General features: G+C 47.6%; 1 protein-coding gene across 1 annotated transcript in view; it reads left to right on the forward strand.

The window, feature by feature from the left end:
- Window positions 1-19,776, forward strand: part of LOC144790925 (sodium-dependent serotonin transporter-like) — a 697,068-nt gene that overhangs the window by 561,420 nt on the left and 115,872 nt on the right. Inside the window, exon 6 of the mRNA XM_078665560.1 lies at window positions 18,637-18,740. Coding sequence (XP_078521686.1) covers window positions 18,637-18,740 — 104 coding nt within the window. The remainder of the gene's footprint in view (window positions 1-18,636; window positions 18,741-19,776) is intronic.

Raw genomic sequence — 19,776 nt, forward strand, 5'->3', positions numbered from 1 at the left:
TGGCGAACCTCCGCAAGGAATATAAATTGGCACTTGCAACACGCAAGCACCAAATTAAGGAAGAAGCCTGGGATAATCTGCAATCCGCAGATGTGCTGAGGGACAGCAAAAAATTCTGGGCCATTATTAACTAGTCGGTTTTTACAGAAGATGGGAAATCAGATATGGATTGTGTAATCGCTGATGAGAGCTGGCTCGAGCATTTTAAAAATATCTATGACACAGAGTTAGGGGTCTTAACCTCCCCTGACACTGTTGTACCTCGAAACACTACGCCCATTAAGTTTAATACCTCTGAGGTGGAAAAGGCGATAAAAGATACAAGTAAACATAAGGCACCTGGCCCTGATGGGGTCCCCACAGACCTTTATATCCTGTACCCACAATTTTGGTCCAAAATTTTAACTAATGTTTTTAATGCAATACCCACCGCAGGTTTCCCATCCTCCTGGTCATCCTCCATTATTGTTCCAATTTTTAAGAAGGGGAATAGAGGGGACCCCGCTTGCTACAGGCCAATCTCCCTGTTGGACTCTGTCGTTAAGGTCTTAGGCAGGGTCATTTTACAGAGACTGGGGGATTGGCTTGAGGGGAGTGGGGTTCTCTCTAATCTCCAGTACGGCTTTAGAGCTCACAGGGGGACTATGGATCAATGCTTAAACCTGCATTTTATTATCAGTAAATGCACAGTGGTGAAGGAGGGGCTTCTATATTTAGGTTTTATGGATCTATCTTCTGCATTTGATTTAGTCAATCGTTCTAAATTATGGTTTATTTTGCGGGATATGGGTCTAGACACCACCTTGGTTAATTATTTTTTTTTAATTTTTTTTATTAAAAACTTTTATTGAGCAGCAGAAATCATATTTACAAACACGGGCCTACAACCACACGGGCTGGCCGCTAACAGCAAGGCATGATGCAGTACAAGAAAATCAGTGGTCGAAACCCCAGCGATAGGCAAGAACAGGATAAAAATGCCGCACAGAGTGCAAAGCAGGATAGAAACTTTTCTTATTTTGGAAAAATAAAAAGAAACAAACACAGAAAAAAGGCGAAGAACGTAAAGGATAGAGTCAGCCCCTGAGGGGGGGGAAGCTCACTAATGAGAGACACAAATTTGCAATCAATAGAACGAGTCAGGGTGGGGGGACAGAGGGGAGGTCAAGCAAACCACATGAATAATGAACGAACTTATGGGAATGTCAATTCAGGGGGATAAGGGGACATCAGGGGTCTCTACCAGGGGAGGAGTACAGATGTTCCCACGATAGGCGTTCCACTGACCCCAGATCTTCGTCCATGCCCCTGGTCTGCCCCTAGCTGTGTATACCGTCTTTTCCCTGAACATGGACCAGTCCATATTTTCTTCCCATACAGACACGGTAGGGGGTCTGTGCGAGCCCCAAAGCTGCGCTATATCTCGTTTTGCAACCATGTACCCCAGGGTCGCCCATCTCGTCTGGGCGACTGTGTAATCGTTGGGTTCCCACACATTCAGCAAACACCTCCGGGCCTCAGGCAACAGGGCAATCCCAGTAACATCAGCCATCACCGCAAGCACTCTAGTCCAATATTCAGCCACCTCCGAACACTCCCAAAGGATATGGAGAAACGTAGCACTCATTCCGCACCCACGCTTGCACAGCCCATCCGGGGAGAAACCCATTGCAACCAAACGAGGACCAGTGACGTACACTCGGTGTAATATCTTAAGCTGGACGAGACGGAGACGGGCGGGGATGGCGACCTCTTTCGGGGAAGACAGAGCCGATTGCCAGTCTTCGTCGTCCAATTCCAGCCCATCTCCAGTCCACACTTCTCTAAGCCGGACGAGCAGATCCGCTCGATTGTTAATCAACTTCTTGTAGATCAAAGAGATAGTGCTATCAGGGAGATAACCGTCGAGTATACGATCTTCAAGGGGGGAGGACTCAGGGATGGCGGCACCGGAAACCAGAACCGAAGTCAGAGCATGACGGACCTGGAAGTATCTAAAAAACTCTCTGTCACTCAATTCGTATTCATTCCGAAGGGCCTCGAAGGACTTCACTGCTCCATTCACCCAAAGGTCACCCACTCTACAGATACCAATCATGTCCCAGCGTTCAAACCCCTTCGTAGTCCAGTGGCATCCCAAACGTTCAGACGCATAAAGTGGAGTCGCCAGCGTGACTCGATCAACCCAGCCCATGCTCACATTCGCAGCCCGCCACACACTAACACCAATCCTAGTCGGTCCCGTAAGGTGAAGCCCAGCCGCCTTGGAATAAAGCACTCTATTGAAGTCTCCACCCGGCAATTGAAATCTGTCCATTTCAAAAGCCGGATTCGGGCCGGGTGAGTATACCGAGTGGTTGATGGCGGACAACTGGGAGGCCCAATAATATCTCCTAATGTCAGGAAGTGCCATGCCCCCATCATACCAAGGGATGGTGAGCTTCGCAAGGGCAATGCGCGGACGCCCGTCCCAAATCAGCTGTCTCTGTAAACCCTCAACCTCCCGGAAGTAACTGTTAGGGATGTCATCAAAAGAATTCTGGAGTGCATAAAGAAATCGCGGTAGGGACATCATCTTGAAGAGGGCGGCCCTGCCCAGCGGCGACAAAGGTAATTTACGCCACCGGGCCACGTCCAGTCGCAATCTACGAAGTGGGGGAAGGAGGTTACGTACGAAGCGGAGCGACGAGTCCAGTGTAATAAAAATCCCCAAATATTTAAAGCCTGATTGAGTAACCTGGATGGGAAATCTACGTGGTAGCGGAGGCAAGCCGCCAGAAATAACATACACGGAGGATTTAGCCCAGTTTATAATCAAGCCAGAATTCTTGCCGAACGAGGTAAGGACGTCAAAGAGGACATTTAGAGATTTACGCGGGGAGGTAAGATAGAGAAGAATGTCATCGGCATAAAGCGAAACACGATCCTCAAAGTCGGGGGACCACCGTATACCTTTGATAGACGGCTCCCATCGGAGCCACGCAGCTAGCGGCTCCAATGCGAGAGCAAAAAGCAGCGGAGACAAGGGACAACCCTGCCTGGTCCCCCTACCAAGGGAGAAGGGTACCGACACTCGACCGTTGACAACGACCTGCGCCAGGGGGTTGGTATACAACAGTTTCACCCATCCGATAAACTTCGGGCCGAAACCAAACTTCACAAGGGCAGCCCAAAGGTAGGGCCACTCTATCGTGTCGAAGGCCATCGAGGCGTCCAAGGAAGCCAAAATGGCCGGTTCCGTCAGAGACCCCGCCCTCGCGAGGACTCCATGAAGACGCCGCAGGTTAAGGGCTGTGTTCCGGTGCGGGATAGATCCGGATTGGTCCGGATGAATCAAGTCACCGATGACAACTAGCAGACGAGTAGCAAGAACCTTGGCTAGAACCTTAGGCTCAGCGTTTAACAGGGAGATGGGCCTATATGACGCACACAGGTCTCGGGGTTTACCTTCTTTAGGAATAACCACTATCGTGGCCAGGCGCTGGTCATAGGGGAGTGTGCCAAGATCACGGGATTCCCGAAACATCACTCGAAGATAGGGCGCAATCTTATCAGGCCGCAGTTTGTATAGCTCAATCGGTAGGCCATTCGGGCCCATAGCCTTGCCCGAACGGAGAGATCGAATTGCCGCCGCTATTTCGTCCGTAGAGAACGGGGCCTCCATAGATACCCGCTCCACTTCGGAAAGGCGAGGCAGATCTATGTCACGCAACAAGAAGTGGGAGTCATCTTCGTCCCTAGCCGACACCGGGGAGTAAACCGTACGGAAATAATTCACAAAACATTCCACTATCTCAAGCGGGTCAGTCACTCTCACACCATCCAAAGTCTGAATCACAGGAACAACACGATTCGCTCTTTCCTTCTTGTCTAACCAGGCAATCAATTTACCCGCCTTATCCCCAACATCGTAAAGTCGGCCCTGTTGTTCCCTGTGCATCTTCTTGGCAGCGTCCGTGACCAGGGACTTGTAGTCAAATTGCTTCAGACCAAGGGCATGGAGTTTGTCACGAGTAACACCTGATTCCAGGTCAGCCTCCAACCCAAGAATTTCGGTCTCCAGAACCACCACCTCCCGATTCCTCGCCTTCTTAGTTTCAGCAATAGGAGATAGGGCCTGCCCACGAATCACCGTCTTAAAGGCCTCCCATAGGGACACTGCAGAGGAGACGGACCCTTCGTTGTCCAGGAAGTAGTGGTCTAAGGACTTGATTAGTTGATCACGTGTCCCAGGAGAGCTCAAGTACCAAGGATTAATAGGTGCAACCCGCCCCACAGCCTCGATACCCATTTCAAAACAGAGCCAGAGCGGGGAGTGGTCAGAGATGCCCCGGGCCAGGTGTCTAATCTCCCGGACCGAGGTAGCCTGCGCAGCTGGCATGAGGAAGTAATCAAGGCGGGACAAACTCCCATGAGCCCCGGAGTGGAAAGTATATTGGAGCTGGGTGGGATGCATAAGTCTCCAGCAGTCCACCAAACCAAAGGTATCCAGGAAACCACCCAGCCACGCTTGGGCCGAAGGAGTATCCCTGGGGGGGTGACGATCAATCAAACCCGAGAGAACAGAGTTGAAATCACCAGCCATGAAAAGAGCACCATCAGGAAGTCCCAACAGCACTCGGCCAACATCTGAAAAGGTGGAGGTCTGCAGGCCAGGGGGTACATAAACAGTAAACAGGGACAGGGTCCTGCCCTCGTACCTTCCCACGAGGGCGGCATAGCGCCCCCTATCATCCAGGAGTAACTCATCTATCTCAAGGGGAAGGGAAGACCGGATAAGAATGCCTACCCCTCTGGAACCCGTAGTAAACCCCGAGTGTGCAACGAGACGATAGCCCCACCTATTCATCGCATGACAAGTAATACCCACTAAGTGCGTCTCTTGCAAAAACACAATATCAGGAGACAGTCGTCGCAGATATCGCAACACCACCCCCCGTTTTATACGATCCCCCAAACCATTGACATTCCACGAAACGAACCTCAACCCATTACCCCCCATCCCAACATGTGACGCAGGAGCCACCCCACAAAGAGACAGACGCTGAAAACAAGATTTGCAAACATTACATCGCCTTGAAAGAAACAAAACACAACTACAAACACCCCACCAACCCACCCCCCAACGTCCAACACAACACCCCCCACCCTGCACCCCTGCAATAGACTAAAAAGCCACCCCAACATGCAGTGTGCCTGTCGCCCAAACAATCCCTTGTCCCACCCGCCACCCCAAAGGAGGAAAAGGAGGGGGATACACAGAAAACATAAACCACACAACTACGGAACCCCAGCAGAAAGTGTCTTGTTACGGGGCAGGGGCCAAGGTATTACTTTCAGCTCTCCACGCCACCCTCGGCTCCACCCGGGTGCTCGGTGGCATCAGTCAGGTTAGTCCGGTCCGGTAAGGAATCCAGCCAATCACTTACAGTCTCAGGTCGATCAAAGAAAAACGTTCGCTCATTGTACTCAACTCGCAACCTGGTGGGAAAAAGCATTGCATATTTCAGTCCCAAGTCTCGGAGACGCTTCTTGACTCCACGGAAGCCCATTCGCTGTTTCTGGACAAGCTGAGAAAAGTCTGGGTAGAAATTCACAGTGGCATTCTCAAAGGCCACCGGGCCCTTCACTCTCGAGGCCTGCAGGATAGCGTCCCGGTCCCTGTAGTGAAAAAGCTTGGCAACGATGGGCCTCGGCGGAGCGCCCGGCTTGCCCTTTCCACCCGGAACACGTTGGGCACGTTCCACCGCAAAGAATTTGCTCAACCCAGACGGAGCAAGGTAGTTCTGAACCAAGTCCTCAACGAGGAGATCAACGGAGTGAGCCTCAGGATTTTCGGGAACGCCAATTACACGCACGTTACAGCGTCGTGCCCTGTTCTCAAAATCCTCCAGACGATGGGACATAAAATCGTTCGCCGTTCTAAGATTGCCAAGCTCCGTCTGAAGCTCCGAGACGTCGGTCGTGAGACTAGTCGTCTTGAGGTCCAATGACTTCACTTTCTCATTGGTCTTAGACAGATCGGCCCGAATCAAGTTCACATCAATGGCCACAGTATCGATTTTGTGAGCCAAGGCTTCGTACTGTTGGCCGATAGTCTCCTTCATGTTAGAGATGGCGCCCATGACGTCCTGTAGGGATAGCTCCGCCGAAGCAGCCATCGGGTCCCCCATTGCACTCGGGGTAGGAATGACGGCACCCGGGGACGATTTAGACTGGGTATACCGGTCCATGACATTAGACTGGACCGGGCCCCCACGAAGGGGAGTCTTGGTCTTACGTCTCTCTTGGTCCCCTCTGCCAGACATGGTGGAGAATGAGCCCCCGAGGGACCCTCGCGACCTGGTGAAAATGGCCACTGAAAAAACAGGGCGCCACCGTCTAAAAGTCACCAGCGGGGGCTAGTCAAGGTGGGAGACGGCCCGGACAAATCCAAATCGAGCGAAAGGCTCCTTTACACTTCTTCGTTGTTGGGTCAGCCACCGGCCAGACACATCGGTAAAGAGACGTAGTCAGAGTGAGAATCGAAACCGAAAGTTAAGGGGGGGACTCATGAGTCGAATCCCACTGCCGCTGTTGTTCAACTTGGACACGGCCTCAGAGCCTCGCCAAGTCCCGGGTGTGCCCCAAGGCGGGCCTCGGAAAGTTCGAGTCGACGTATCTTCGGTGCCCCTGGTCCAATTCAAAATCCGAAACCAGTATTAAGTTCAGCCCAGGTTCCTCTTCAATAATCCATTTAAGAATCCAGGATATTTTCAGGATATTTTGCCGGGAGTGGCGGGGGTCCGGAGAGCTCTGTGCTCACGCGGCCATCATGGATGCCCGCTAAGCTCCTCCTCTTGGTTAATTTTTTAAGTGATCTTCATCAGAACTTGTCGGCATCTGTTAGGGTAACAAGAGATGGCAGGTGTACCGAGCAATTTAGATCAGGATGGGGGTCAGACAAGGCTGCATTCAGGCCCCTCTTCTATTTACGCTCTACATTAACTCCTTGGGTAAATCCCTGGACCTGGCCGCCCTGGACGTTCCGCGTAAGGAAGGGTCGGCCGTTCTGGTCCTCTTGTACGCAGACGATGCCGTCCTACTTGCACGTACAGGCATGGGACTACAAAGACTGTTAGATCACTTTGGCACTTTTATGGAAGCCCTGGATTTAAAAATCAATACCTCGAAATCCCATGTAATGGTGACCGGATTACGCAGGAAAACTACGAAGGTTAAAACCTTTACATGTAACGGAACACCAATTTCAAGGGTGCCTTTTTTTTGTTACTTAGGTGTCGTATTTGATGAAAGGGGGAACTGGGGTCCCCAGCTGAAACTTAAGAGCAATGTGGCTGTAAGATCTACCACAGCCCTTCTGAACTTTTCAAAGAGATTGGGAGCAAGACCCATGGAGGCTATGATCCGTATTTATAAATCAAAGTGTATGGCAATTGCCTCATACAGATCTGATATCTGGGGCTATATCCCAACACCTGGGATCCAAATCATAGAAAATAAGTTTATCTGATCCCTCTTGTCACTCCCACAATCATCCCCCACATTTTCAATTCACTGTGAAGTGGGCTTGGGGTATATTTCTGACCACCTGAAAATGGCCCCTTTGTTACGATGGGTTAAAACCTGGCTGAATGAGGAGATCACGCTGAACCACCTGATACTCAAGGACTGTGTGGCCCTGGACAGAGTTAATAGAATACCTTGGCTTTCGTATGTTAGAGCGGCATGCATTAGGCTAGGGCGTTCGGAAATGTACCTATTTCCACAGGGCCTCAGGAACGAGGATGTAGGGTGGATTAAGCGTAACTTCCTCAACTTGTTGGAGTCAGAAAGGGAGGAGGTTGAACTTAGGAAACCCACAGTGAGATCAATCTATCAGCTGGTAATCTCCCCAGTTATGGGACCGTACCTGAAGTACGTGACTAAACCTTACCATCGCTTCCTTCTGGTTAGATTTAGTTTCAACCTCATTCACCTTACGCTGGGCACTTATCTGAAGTGGGGGACCCCAGAAGATACCCCACCTTGCACCTGTGACAGTTTTTCCACACAGGACACGCTCCACTTAGTGATGTTCTGTGAGCATTACTTGGAGGTCCGCAAAATGTTTTTAAACCCAATCCTGAAGGAATTAAAATTTGTCCAGGTGAGGCCTGCCCTGCTACATTTACAAATGCTTGATTCCGTTCAGGTCACCTACAGTGTAGCCAGTTTTTTGGTAGCGGCAGTGCGTATAAACAAAACAAGACTTACCCAGATGAATTTATTAGCAGGATGATATTGGCCAAAATTTTTTATCTAATAATGCACTGAGGATTGTTTGAAATTGTGGTGGGTCTATTGTTTTATGATATTGATTTTATTTTTTCTTTGTATCAAAGATTTTAAATTGTTTTAGACTGTCATTATTGAACTGCAATCATGCGTACATTTGTATAATTTTAATATGTGTAATAATGAACTTTGCACTGCTTTTATGGTTTTTATTAACCGAAATAAAGATATTTGACTGACTGACTGAGTGTCTTCAAATTATAAGCCTTTCCTCAATATGTATTCAATTGAACTGAATGTTCGAGACTTCAATCACCAAAATTTCCAGTCTGGCACAACCCTGTTTTCTCTGCCTGCTGCGTTGCATAGCCCTAAGCAATACAGAATCTCTTGGCACAGTTGTGAATGATCAGGACCCTTGACTAGCTAACATCCCAATGACCTACACTTTTTGAGCAGTAGCTCCTTGCCGGATGAAGACTGTCACAATCCTGCACAACAAAAGGCTACCCTGCTCAGAAAGATCTGTACACATCACTGTGACACAATAAATAGGGAGTGCATGAATGGAGAGGGATTACAAACAAAAAAGCATTTCAACACCTCATCAGGGGTAGCAAGCACTATATAAATTCAAACCTTTTTCCCTCTCATATCCCTCCGCTACCCTTCTCAACACAAATAACTGACTAACATATCCACCACTCAAATGAATTTCATATGTCCCTATACTAATTTCAACACTAATCATTTATGGGTTCCAGAGTAGATTGCTACTCTCCAAAAAAGTGCTTCCACACCCCATCAGGGGTAATAAGGGCTATATAAATGCAAACCTTTTTCCTCTTCTATCGCCCCGCTACCCTTCCCAATCCAAATAACTGGCTAACCTATCCACCACTCGAATTACTTTCATATTTCACTATACTTATTCAACACTAATCCTTTATGGGTGCCAGAGTAGCGTGCTACTTGCCAAAAATGCACCTTAACACCCCATCAGGAGTAACAAGCGCTATATAAATGCAAACCTTTTTCCCTCTTCTATCCCTCTGCTATCCTTCTTAATCCATATAACTGACTAACGTATCCACCACTTAAATTACTTTCATATTTCGCTATCCTTCTCAATCCATATAACTGACTAACGTATCCATCACTCAAATTACTTTCATATTTCACTGTACTATTTCAACACTAATGCTTTATGGGTCTGGAGTAGCATGCTACTGACCGAAAAAATGCTTTGAAGCCTCGCATGGGGTAGTGAGCGCTATAAAATGCAATTACAATACAATACACTGCATGTTTTCATGTGCATCCATCCAAATGTATGGTACATCTGTCTAATGAGCCTCTCTACTGTTTGACAGTATTATTATATGCTAGTTGCACTGTATTTTATTCAGGTGCTAATCCTACTACCTGGCAGATAGAATGCGATGTTATCCCCGAATCTTCTGGGAAGGGCAGAGTTCCAAGGAAGCAATCACACCAGAGACAGATGTTCAATAGGAGATCCTACTTTTCACCCTAGTGACTCAAACTAGAAGACAGGCAAAAGACTGGTCTGTGTCGGAATGCAGATTGTGATACCACTAACCTGAAATCCAGTGCACAGCGTGGTTGATGTACAGGGATAGTATCTCCTGAGAGTACGCACTATACCACTCTTGCAAAAGATATCACATAGGCGAAAGGGAAATAAGGGACAAAAGAAATAAAAGGACACAGCAGTGGTGGACACACGGCGGGGTGTTATCCCCGATGGAAGGGTATCTCGTCTCCTCCCTCTGCCCAGGCAGTATAGTCACGTGTAACCTGCAGTAAGACAAAAGAGAGAGACGTTGTACAACCTATACGTTCTCCTTTTTAGACTGTCTTGATCTATGGGTCATATAAGTACACACACTTACTTTCCACCATGCCAAAATCATCCATATAGAAAAAAGAAATAAAAAATCCAGATGTAAACATTAGGGTATAGCACTCCTACAGGGTATAATGTATCAACAAGGACAATGTAAGTTTCTCGTAGAAGTAGCCAGCAGTATATGCAATAAAGATGAACACAAATCAAAGTACTTAGCTGAACAGAGGGCCTTATGGCAGCAGAGCGCCCTCACGTTCTGTTACTGACACAGAACGTTACCCAGTCGACATGAAAAGTACCTTGATTGCGCTCCTGCGCGTGCTGAGAGCATGAAAATTGTCACAACAAAATGCTCTTTGCTTCTACTCGTAATCAGCAAAATAAAGTTAGCAAAATATTACAAATAGCCAGTGGCAGAATTGGGCGGGAACGGAAGGGCACGGCGTGCCCCTACTTCTAAAAAATATTTCAGTCCGTTCCCCTACTTCTTACTTTCATAAAAAGCATCCCGGGACGGCAAGAATAGTCCTACTGAAAAAACGATAACTTTTTTCACTCAGATTCCAGGGGCTGCTCGCACTTCTCTGTGAACTCCAGAGGCTGCAGCAGCCCCTCCCTGAGCTTGCACAGACCAAGGGCAGGCCCATTGTCATTCCGATTGAGGCAGATTATCCCCTTTGGAATGACAATGCGCCCTCCCTCTGCTTTTAGCATATGAAGTGAGTGAGATTGGAGTTGGTGATTACCAGGGCCTGACTGGGTACAGAAACCGGCCCTGGAAAACTGTTCAGCGGGCCTCCCCTGAGGTGAGGGGGAGTGCAGCCCAGCAGCTTGAGCAAATTGTGCTTTCTATTTTGGGCAATAAATCTGCCTTCTACCAAGTGAACTCACGAATAAAAATTAGTGGTCGTATTTCAGGGACCAGTTTCACCCAGACCTATAACAAAAAGCTTCATTGCACTAATGTCGTGATGCTTTGTACCTTCCTGTACTTTACTACAGATTTCTTGCTACCACCACTTGTGTTCAGCGGTCCTTATTGTCGGGAGTTGAGAGACATTTCTTGATTTTCTCATCGTCGGTCATTTGCAAATCAATAGGATTACCTCTCTTTTGATATTAGTCCTTATCAATGTCAACCCTATCCCTGTGTTATATTTCTTTATTTATTTACTATGCATTTATTTTTATAGTTTTATATACTGCAAACTTAACATAATAGGTAGAAGAGCACTTTACATTAAAAGTTTCATACATACATTTTTCATTTCTTTTCGGCGAAATTCACAAAGTACCAGTATTAGATCACAGATAATATTTCCAGTTCCATTTCAGTTTTGGCCGATTTTGTTACAGGGGGCTGATATTGCCGACCCCCAGTAACAAAATCAGCCTCCCAGGGGCCAAAAACCGGCCCCCACCCTAGCAGCCTACCGGGGAAACGCCTGGTGCCCGCTATGGCCATTCCGGACCTGGAGATTACAGAGGAGCTTTCCCCAGACAGAATACTGTGGGGAACTTGACACCTTGTGTAATTTGTCAATGTTGTACACGGATTGAACTGGGCAGGAGCAGTGGGACCAGTGACCGGACAGAAGAGGTGACAGGAAAGGAGAGGTACGAGGGCAGGAGAGGTGACCGGGCAGGAGAAGTGACAGGTAGGAGGAGTGACGGGCAGGAGAAGTAACGGATAGGAGAAGCGACGGGGCAGGAGAGTTGACGTGTCAGGAGCAGTGACGGGACAGGAGAGGTGACAGGAAAGGAGAGGTGACGGGGCAGAAGAAGTGACGGGGCAGGAGAAGTGATGGGGCAGGAGAAGTGATGGGGCAGGAGAAGTGAAGGGGCAGGAGTGGTGATTAGACATGGGCAGGAACGGTAACCGGCAGGAGCAGTGTACGGATAGGGGCAGTGAACGGATAAGAGCAGTGAACGGGGCAGGAGAAGTGATGGGACAGGAGAAGTGATGGGACAGAAGAAGTTATGGGGCTGGAGCGATGATCGGGCAGGAGTGCTGACCGGACAGGAGCAGTTAACGGGCAGGAGCAGTGAACGGGCAGGAGCCGTGACGGGGCAGGAGCCGTGACGGGGTGGGAAATGTGATGAGGCAGGAAAAGTGAGAGGCCAGGAGCAGTGACGGGGCAGGAGAGGCAACAGGAAAGGAGAGGTGACTGGGCGGGAGAGGTAACTGGGCAGGAGAAGTGACGGGGCAGGAGAAGTGACGGGGCAGGAGAGGTGATGGGGCAGGAGCGGTGACGGCAGGAGAGGTGACGGAGCATGAGCTAGAGCAGTAACCGGGCGGGAGAGGTAAAAGGACGGGAGAGGTGAAAGGACAGGAGCGGTGAACGGGGCAGGAGCAGTGAACAGGACAGGAGCAGTGAACAGGACAGGAGCAGTGAACAGGGCAGGAGCAGTGAACGGGGCAGGAGCAGTGAACGGGGCAGGAGCAGTGAACGGGGCAGGAGCAGTGAACGGGGCAGGAGCAGTGAACAGGGCAGGAGCAGTGAACGGGGCAGGAGCATGTACGGGGCTGGAGCATGTATGGGGCAGGAGCAGTGAACGAGGCAGGAGCAGTGAACGAGGCTGGAGCAGTGAACGGGGCAGGAGCAGTGCCGGGGCAGGAGAAGTGATGGGGCCGGAGAGGCGACAGGGCAGGAGAGGTGACGTGGAAGGAGAGGCAACAGGGCAGGAGAGGTGGCCGGGCACAAGAAGTGACGGGCAGGTGACATGACAGGCAGGAGAGGTGATGGGCAGGAGAGGTGATGGGCAGGAGAGGTGATGGGCAGGAGAGGTGATGGGCAGGAGAGGTGACGGGGCAGGAGAGGTGACTGGGCAGGAGAGGTTACGGGGCAGGAGAAGTGATGAAGCAGTAGAAGTAATAGGGCAGGAGCAGTGAACAGGGCAGGAGCAGTGAACGGGGCAGGAGCAGTGAACGGGGCAGGAGCAGTGAACGGGGCAGGAGCAGTGAACGGGGCAGGAGCAGTGAACGGGGCAGGAGTAGTGAATTGGGCAGGAGCAATGAACACGGGCAGAAGTGACGTGCAGGAAAAGTGACGGTGCAGGAAAAGTGACAGGACAGGAGAAGTGACGGGACAGGAGAAGTGACCGGACAGGAGAAGTGACCGGACAGGAGAAGTGACGGGACAGGAGAAGCAACAGGGCAGGAGAAGTGACCGGGCAGGAGAAGTGACCGGGCAGGAGAAGTGACCGGGCAGGAGAAGTGACGGGAAGGAGAAGTGACGGGAAGGAGAAGTGACGGGAAGGAGAAGTGACCGGGCAGAAGAAGTGACGGGCAGGCGACAGGCAGGTAACATGGCGGGCAGGTGATGTGACAGGGCAGGAGAGGATTAGTGACCGGGCTGGAGAAGTGACCGGGCTGGAGAAGTGACAGGGCAGGAGAGGTGACGGGGCAGGAGAAGTGACGGGAAAGGAGAGGTGACGGGGCAGGAGAAGTGACGGGACAGGAGGAGCAACGGCAGGAGAAGTGACCGGGCAGGAGAAGTGACGTGCAGGAGAAGTGACGGGCAGGTGACGGGCAGGTGACGTGACAGGGCAGGAGAGGAGAAGTGACGGGGCCGGAGAAGTGATGAGGCCGGAGAAGTGACGGGGCAGGAGAGGTGATGGGGCAGGAGAGGTGACGGGGCAGGAGAGGTGACGGGGCAGGAGTGGTGGTGAGCAAAAAACAATGTATTTTTAAGCCCAGATTTCTGAACTGGGGTGAATATATGACATTGTTCTGCATTCTGTCCATCAATTGTTCTTTTTGCATATGTCACCCCGAGTGGGACGGGTATGCCCAGACGTGGGTTCCGTGCTCTCCATGCCACTGGAATCAAGCTATCCTGGCCGATGAGGGCTGAAAGCCCGAAACCGGTCCTAGGATGCTTGATTCCAGTCCAGGGAGGCCCTGGCTTGGCAGTTCAGGCTGGGCTGTTCCCATGAGGCTCAGGGTCAAGACTGATTTGCATATGGCTGGGTCCAAACTGGAATGGCATGGTGAGCAAAGAAACAATGGATTTAGGCCCAGATCTCTGTACTGGGGTGAATGTATGATATTGTTCTGCATGCTGTCCACCAGTTGTTCTTTTTGCTATATTATGATTGAGCAGCTAGTTGGCTGACATGAATATGAAGGAGCCTTTGTGGGTTTCCGTGAGTCTAGATTCTCCTGAAGAGTCCCTTTCTCTTCTGAGCCCTGCTTAACACATGTGTACAGGAGGAGCCCTGTATTCATGACCTCAATGTTTGAGACAAAAAATAATCATGGATTTCTGAACAACGCATTAAGGTAACATGTTTATATTTCACATGCTTTACATAAACCTGTATTCCCTATGAGTGTTTGCTTTTTCCTGAATTAAAACTCAAATAAACATGTTTACCCATTGTTTGAATTAAATAACGTTATAAGCTGTAACTGGTCAGTAAAATGCTTAACGTACTAAAAATTGGTATGTTTTGCTATTTCTAGCCACACCCCTGACTCCACCCACTGATTCAATCTTCGGTTATTCCCGCCCCCTGATTCTCCACCCACAGTTCCCCTACTTTTTTTTTCCCACTTCGACCACTGCAATTAGCGCACCTGCGCTAATGGAGTATGTTTGCTGGCGTACCCTTGTAGTGTAGAGAAAGCACTAAAAAACGTTCTTGCGCGAGCGCTGGAGAACACTTCACTCTCCTGAGTGAAAACAAAAATAATAAAGGCAAGAAACATATATTGCGCTCCTGCGCGTGAGCAAGGATGAAAAGGATTCTGCTCGATTGAGCGTTAATAAGGCCTCACCCAGGACGCGTTCTTGCACGGTAGAAGTTCTGGAAAGGATTTTGCTTGCCCGAGCGATAACAAAGGAACGAAGCCTCAATCGAGACGTGCTCCTGCGTGGAAGTAGCGAGGCTGTCACACACATCTGACTCCGGGCTAGTATTGTCAAGCACCGGACAATTCGCGGGTGGGGTTTTAAATGCCTCACACTACGGGTCCTGAAGGCAAGCCCCTCCCACATGGGTTTTATGGGTGAATTAGTCCATAGAGCAACATACCCAAAATAACTTGTTTCTCATTCGATTAACACTCATACCCAGTAATGTGTGTGTATCTAACGCTTGCTTTTGCACATGGCCATGACAGTCTCATGCTGGGTTGTGTTCCTCCTTGCATCACAAGCATTGTAATATCAATAGGTATCATGCCAATGGCAGTGAAAGTTTGTAGACAAAAAAACAACAAGAGATTTGTCAGGGATGAAACACTCTGCCAAGCAGGGGACTACCTGTCAGTAGGTGCAAAAGGTCCAGGGGTTTATGTAGGTGCTGGGCAGCATTATGCCAACTTACCTCCTGACAGGACTGAAGCTCCCACGGAGGGCAGTCGTGACATCTGGAAGAACCTAGACACAGTAAAAGGACAAGGGTTAGATGGAACGAGAGCTGCCGACTGGTGCTGACTCTCCCACCACAGCTCAAGAGGGTTGAGGCTGCCCGGGTGAATTAAAGGGGACACGGGGTTGTGGAAAAGATGCTGTATTTCAGTTGATCATTATACTTTCTGTTTTGTTATTCTCCCTCTATTGTACTAAGAAAGGGGAGGGAGGTTTGTTTTTTGGCACACAGACAGGTGATGGTAAACGGAACCAATTAATGCAAATCATGATCTGTTGAGAGGCATAGGAAAAGAAAACCAAGAGAGGGTATTCTTGTAAGAGTAACTAGGTGAAGGACATAGACGTGCATTGGCGACGTGATCGAGTGACGTTGCACCAGATAACCTAAGGAATTTTAGAGAAACACAGAGGTTGAGAGATAGGGACCCTACTTATAGAAATAATTGGCAGATTTTTGTTTTATTTATAAACACTTACCTTCTGTTTTCCGGGGGGCATAGGAAAGTAGAAAGGAGAACATTGAAGCGGTTGCTGCAAATAAAAGACCATATTCAGAGCTTACTACATGGTTTGGCCATACCTGATGAAAGGAATAGTTTTTGATGTGTTTCTCAGTCTACCATTCCTTGGAGAGCAGGAACTGTTGCAAATTCCTCAGCAGCACTAATTAAAAGCGATCATGCGAAAACTAGAAAAGTTTACTAAGCCTTATTTTTGACCGTCGCTCCACATGGGGAGGAAGGGGTGTAGCTGTGATTAGGGTATCATGTGCATTGGCATTATGGCCCAGGGGCCCTTTGTACCCCTCCTATGATTGTCTTTTACCATCAATGGGCAGGATAACCCATTTTTCTGGCTTACATTAGGAACTCTGGCAACCTTACTATGTCACTGCTGCCAGGTACCACCTGCATGTATTTAATGAGCAGTAGTTACCTCTAGATTGTATGATTTTGCTCTTCATGTTCTCTGGGCCATGATCCCTCCCACATGGCACAGTTCTGCATCATTTGAGTTTTACACTCCTGGCATATATTTTAATGCCAAAACACTTCATAAACTTTATACAGTGAGATAACAAGTAGTGTTTTTCATTCTGATCCCAACCTTTTTAATGTTTTGAATATTTTTTATTTTTTTACTAAAAGGTAGAACCAATCTTCTGAACCAGAAGAAATTATACATTTACACTTTGAATGTACACGATACAATGGTTCATGGAGCAGAAGGTAGGAGGGTGTAAATATAGTAACAAATCTTAGGTTGGGGTAATACAATTCTGATCCCACTCTTAAAGGCTCTTTCCTTGTAGTCTTAGAAATATATCATGTCAGGGTCCCTTTAAACAACTACTTGAAGGCAAACTGGTATGGCATAAGGTAGATCATACATTGAGCCATGGACACCGTTCAGGATAACGGTCGAAGTCTAATATTTGGAAAGTATGTAGGTCTCTTTGGTCAAGGAGCCATTCCCTTATATGAGCAAGTTAAGTTGGACCTTAGAAGGAGATTTCAAGCATCTACAAGGAGACAATGTGCTTGGATAGAATAGGCCCTGGGATAGGACTGTAGCTAGTTAGTCACTGTTTAAGCAATACGTAACAATTAATAAGGTACATGACAAAGGGAAGAGAGTGGAGAATGGAAGAGTGGATAGAAAGGTCTGAGTGTTAAAAGTAAGCTCTGTGCTTATTTTGTGCAGATTGTGTTGTGACTTTTAGGAAATGTCTCTTCTATGGGACTTTGTGAGTGACAAGTACAACGGACACCATTGACTCGACCTGGAGGGAAAATCCAAGAAGATGGAGGAACTGATCCCATCTTTGCCATGAATACATTTTTAGATGGCGTAGAAGGCTCAGAAGAAACCTTTAAAGAAGGTCTGTCGTGAGATTTGTCCTGATGTTTCCTGGAATGACCAATTGTCTCATATGGGCCTTTTTAAGGTGTTCCGAAGGTTCCTTTTCAGATTATCTCTCTCCTTTTTGCGGCTTGGCAGATATAAGGGAATCATCACTCTCCGGCACAGGATTGTCTTTAGATTTAAGCCTCTGCAACGATAAGAGAAGTCTTCCCTCTCTGTCCTTGGGGAGTTTCTGTGAGAAAGTGCGACATATTTTACAGTCTTTGACTGTGTGGTCAGGATAGAGGCAAAAAATGCACTTTTAATGAGGGTCATCAATGTAAAGTCTCTTTTTGCCACAGGTGTTACATGACCTGAATAATCCCTTTTTTGTAGGGTCTGACATGTTCAGAAAGTCCCAAGAGATATAGAAAGTTATATATATCTGACCTAATACAGGTTTCTTGAAACCAAAAGTAATAACTGAGCAGAGCTCAGAGAGACTCCCTTCACACCACCTGTGGTAGAAAATCTGAGGAACTAGCCTCTGTAGGGAAGGTTCTAGACGGTGCATTCCTCTGATTGGTTGGTGTCTACGTTTGGTCCTTTTTTTTTAAAAAAAGGACATAGATAGGCTATGAAATTCATGGCCTAGTGCCATTGTAGCCTATGCTACTAGTATAATTGCTTTAATACAATACCTTGGGACTCCCACTTCGACAACGAGGAATGATTGAAGCATGTGAATCTATGTAAGATCCAATATTGGAGAATTTGTGATTGTATTTTTCAGGTGAGTTGAACCTATACAAATGAATGTTGTCAGATTGCTCTCTTTTCCCCAAACAAATAACTATATCATACCATGAACTTTCAAATTTCAGTCTTTAATGTACACATTGGAATAGCATGAGGCTTTCCCAGACAACCAACATCACTTTCAGGTCATATTGTTTTAACACTGTGTGCTATACGAAATTTTCTCCTATCAGTTTTTTCCAATTTAACTTGCTCATAACCCAAAGACTCAAAAACATTCGCACAACCTAAAAGAACCATCTTGTGCTTTAAAAGCAAATGAAGCACCTGATGGATAACAAGTGCTATTTGAAAAATGTATTTAATATTTTTTATGTTTTTGTCAGCCTTATTTTGTTGGCCTCAGAATGCTGACAAAAATTGCTGGAGGCATTAACTCCTGCACATGAGAATGAGGTCTGTGATATTCACTCAGCGTAAAATGTTTGTTTTAATTGACAGGTTTGGGTTGATGCCGCAGCACAGATCTTTTTTTCACTCGGCCCGGGATTTGGAGTCCTGTTGGCGCTAGCCAGTTACAACCCATTTCATAACAATTGTTACAGGTAAGAAATTATTAGAGAAATAGCATATGCATCACAACAATTAAAGCATATCAATAGAAGATCATTACTTATTGACACAGTCAGATAGAAGACTTTGTAGGGTTCGCAACAGAATTACACTACTAATCCTTTAGGGTCATCGTAAGTTTGTAAGGTCCATTATATCAGAAAAAATACATAGTGATCAAAGTTGTCTCCCTGAGGTGAAACACTGAGTACCAGCCTTGGGAACATAGAACAATTCATTTTTTGTAATAGGCCCAATAATGGATAAAACGTCAATGCCATGTCAGGCATGTAATTATAAGAGGCCACTGTTATCTCCTCTTAATACATTTTGGAGCAAAACCTAGTTAATTAAATTATGGGTGAGTAGAAGTGACACTTTACACAGTGAGGAATTCTAGAGATTAAACAGTTTTTAAAGACGGTTTGGAAACCAAGGGCCAGATGTAGGTCGGTCGGTAACGGCCGAAAATCGGTATTTTCGGCCGTTACCGAGCGGTATGTAAGAATTGTTATGTAGGGGCATTATTTTACAGAATCAGTAAATTTACCGATTCGGTAAATTTACCGATTCTGTAAAATACCTTCGGTAAATCCCAGATGTAGGTGGGACTCTTCTGAGTCCCAAAGGCCCTACAAATTCAGTATTTTACCACCCAATCCAATTGGGTGTTAAAATACCGAATTCAGGTGTGCATGCACATGTGTGCATGCACACCTAGCCATGTGACAGACAGACATGCCCTTAGGGCATGTCTGTGTGCCACATGGCGCACATGCCTATTTTTGGGGTGCCAGAGGGTGTCAAAGTGACACCCCCTGCACCTTTGCAAAATTCGGTATTTACGGTATTTCCCATTGATTCCTATGGGCTTCACAGCCCATAGGAATCAATAGGGAATACCGATTCGGTATTTACCGAATCGGTAAATACCGAATTCTAACGATTCGGTATTTCAACATCTGGAAATACCTACATCTCCCCCCTTCATATTTACCGACTCTTAAATACCGAATCGGTAAAATTCGG

Source organism: Lissotriton helveticus, chromosome 11 (genome assembly GCF_964261635.1).
Source record: "Lissotriton helveticus chromosome 11, aLisHel1.1, whole genome shotgun sequence".
In the NCBI taxonomy this organism is placed as follows: Eukaryota; Metazoa; Chordata; class Amphibia; order Caudata; family Salamandridae; genus Lissotriton; species Lissotriton helveticus.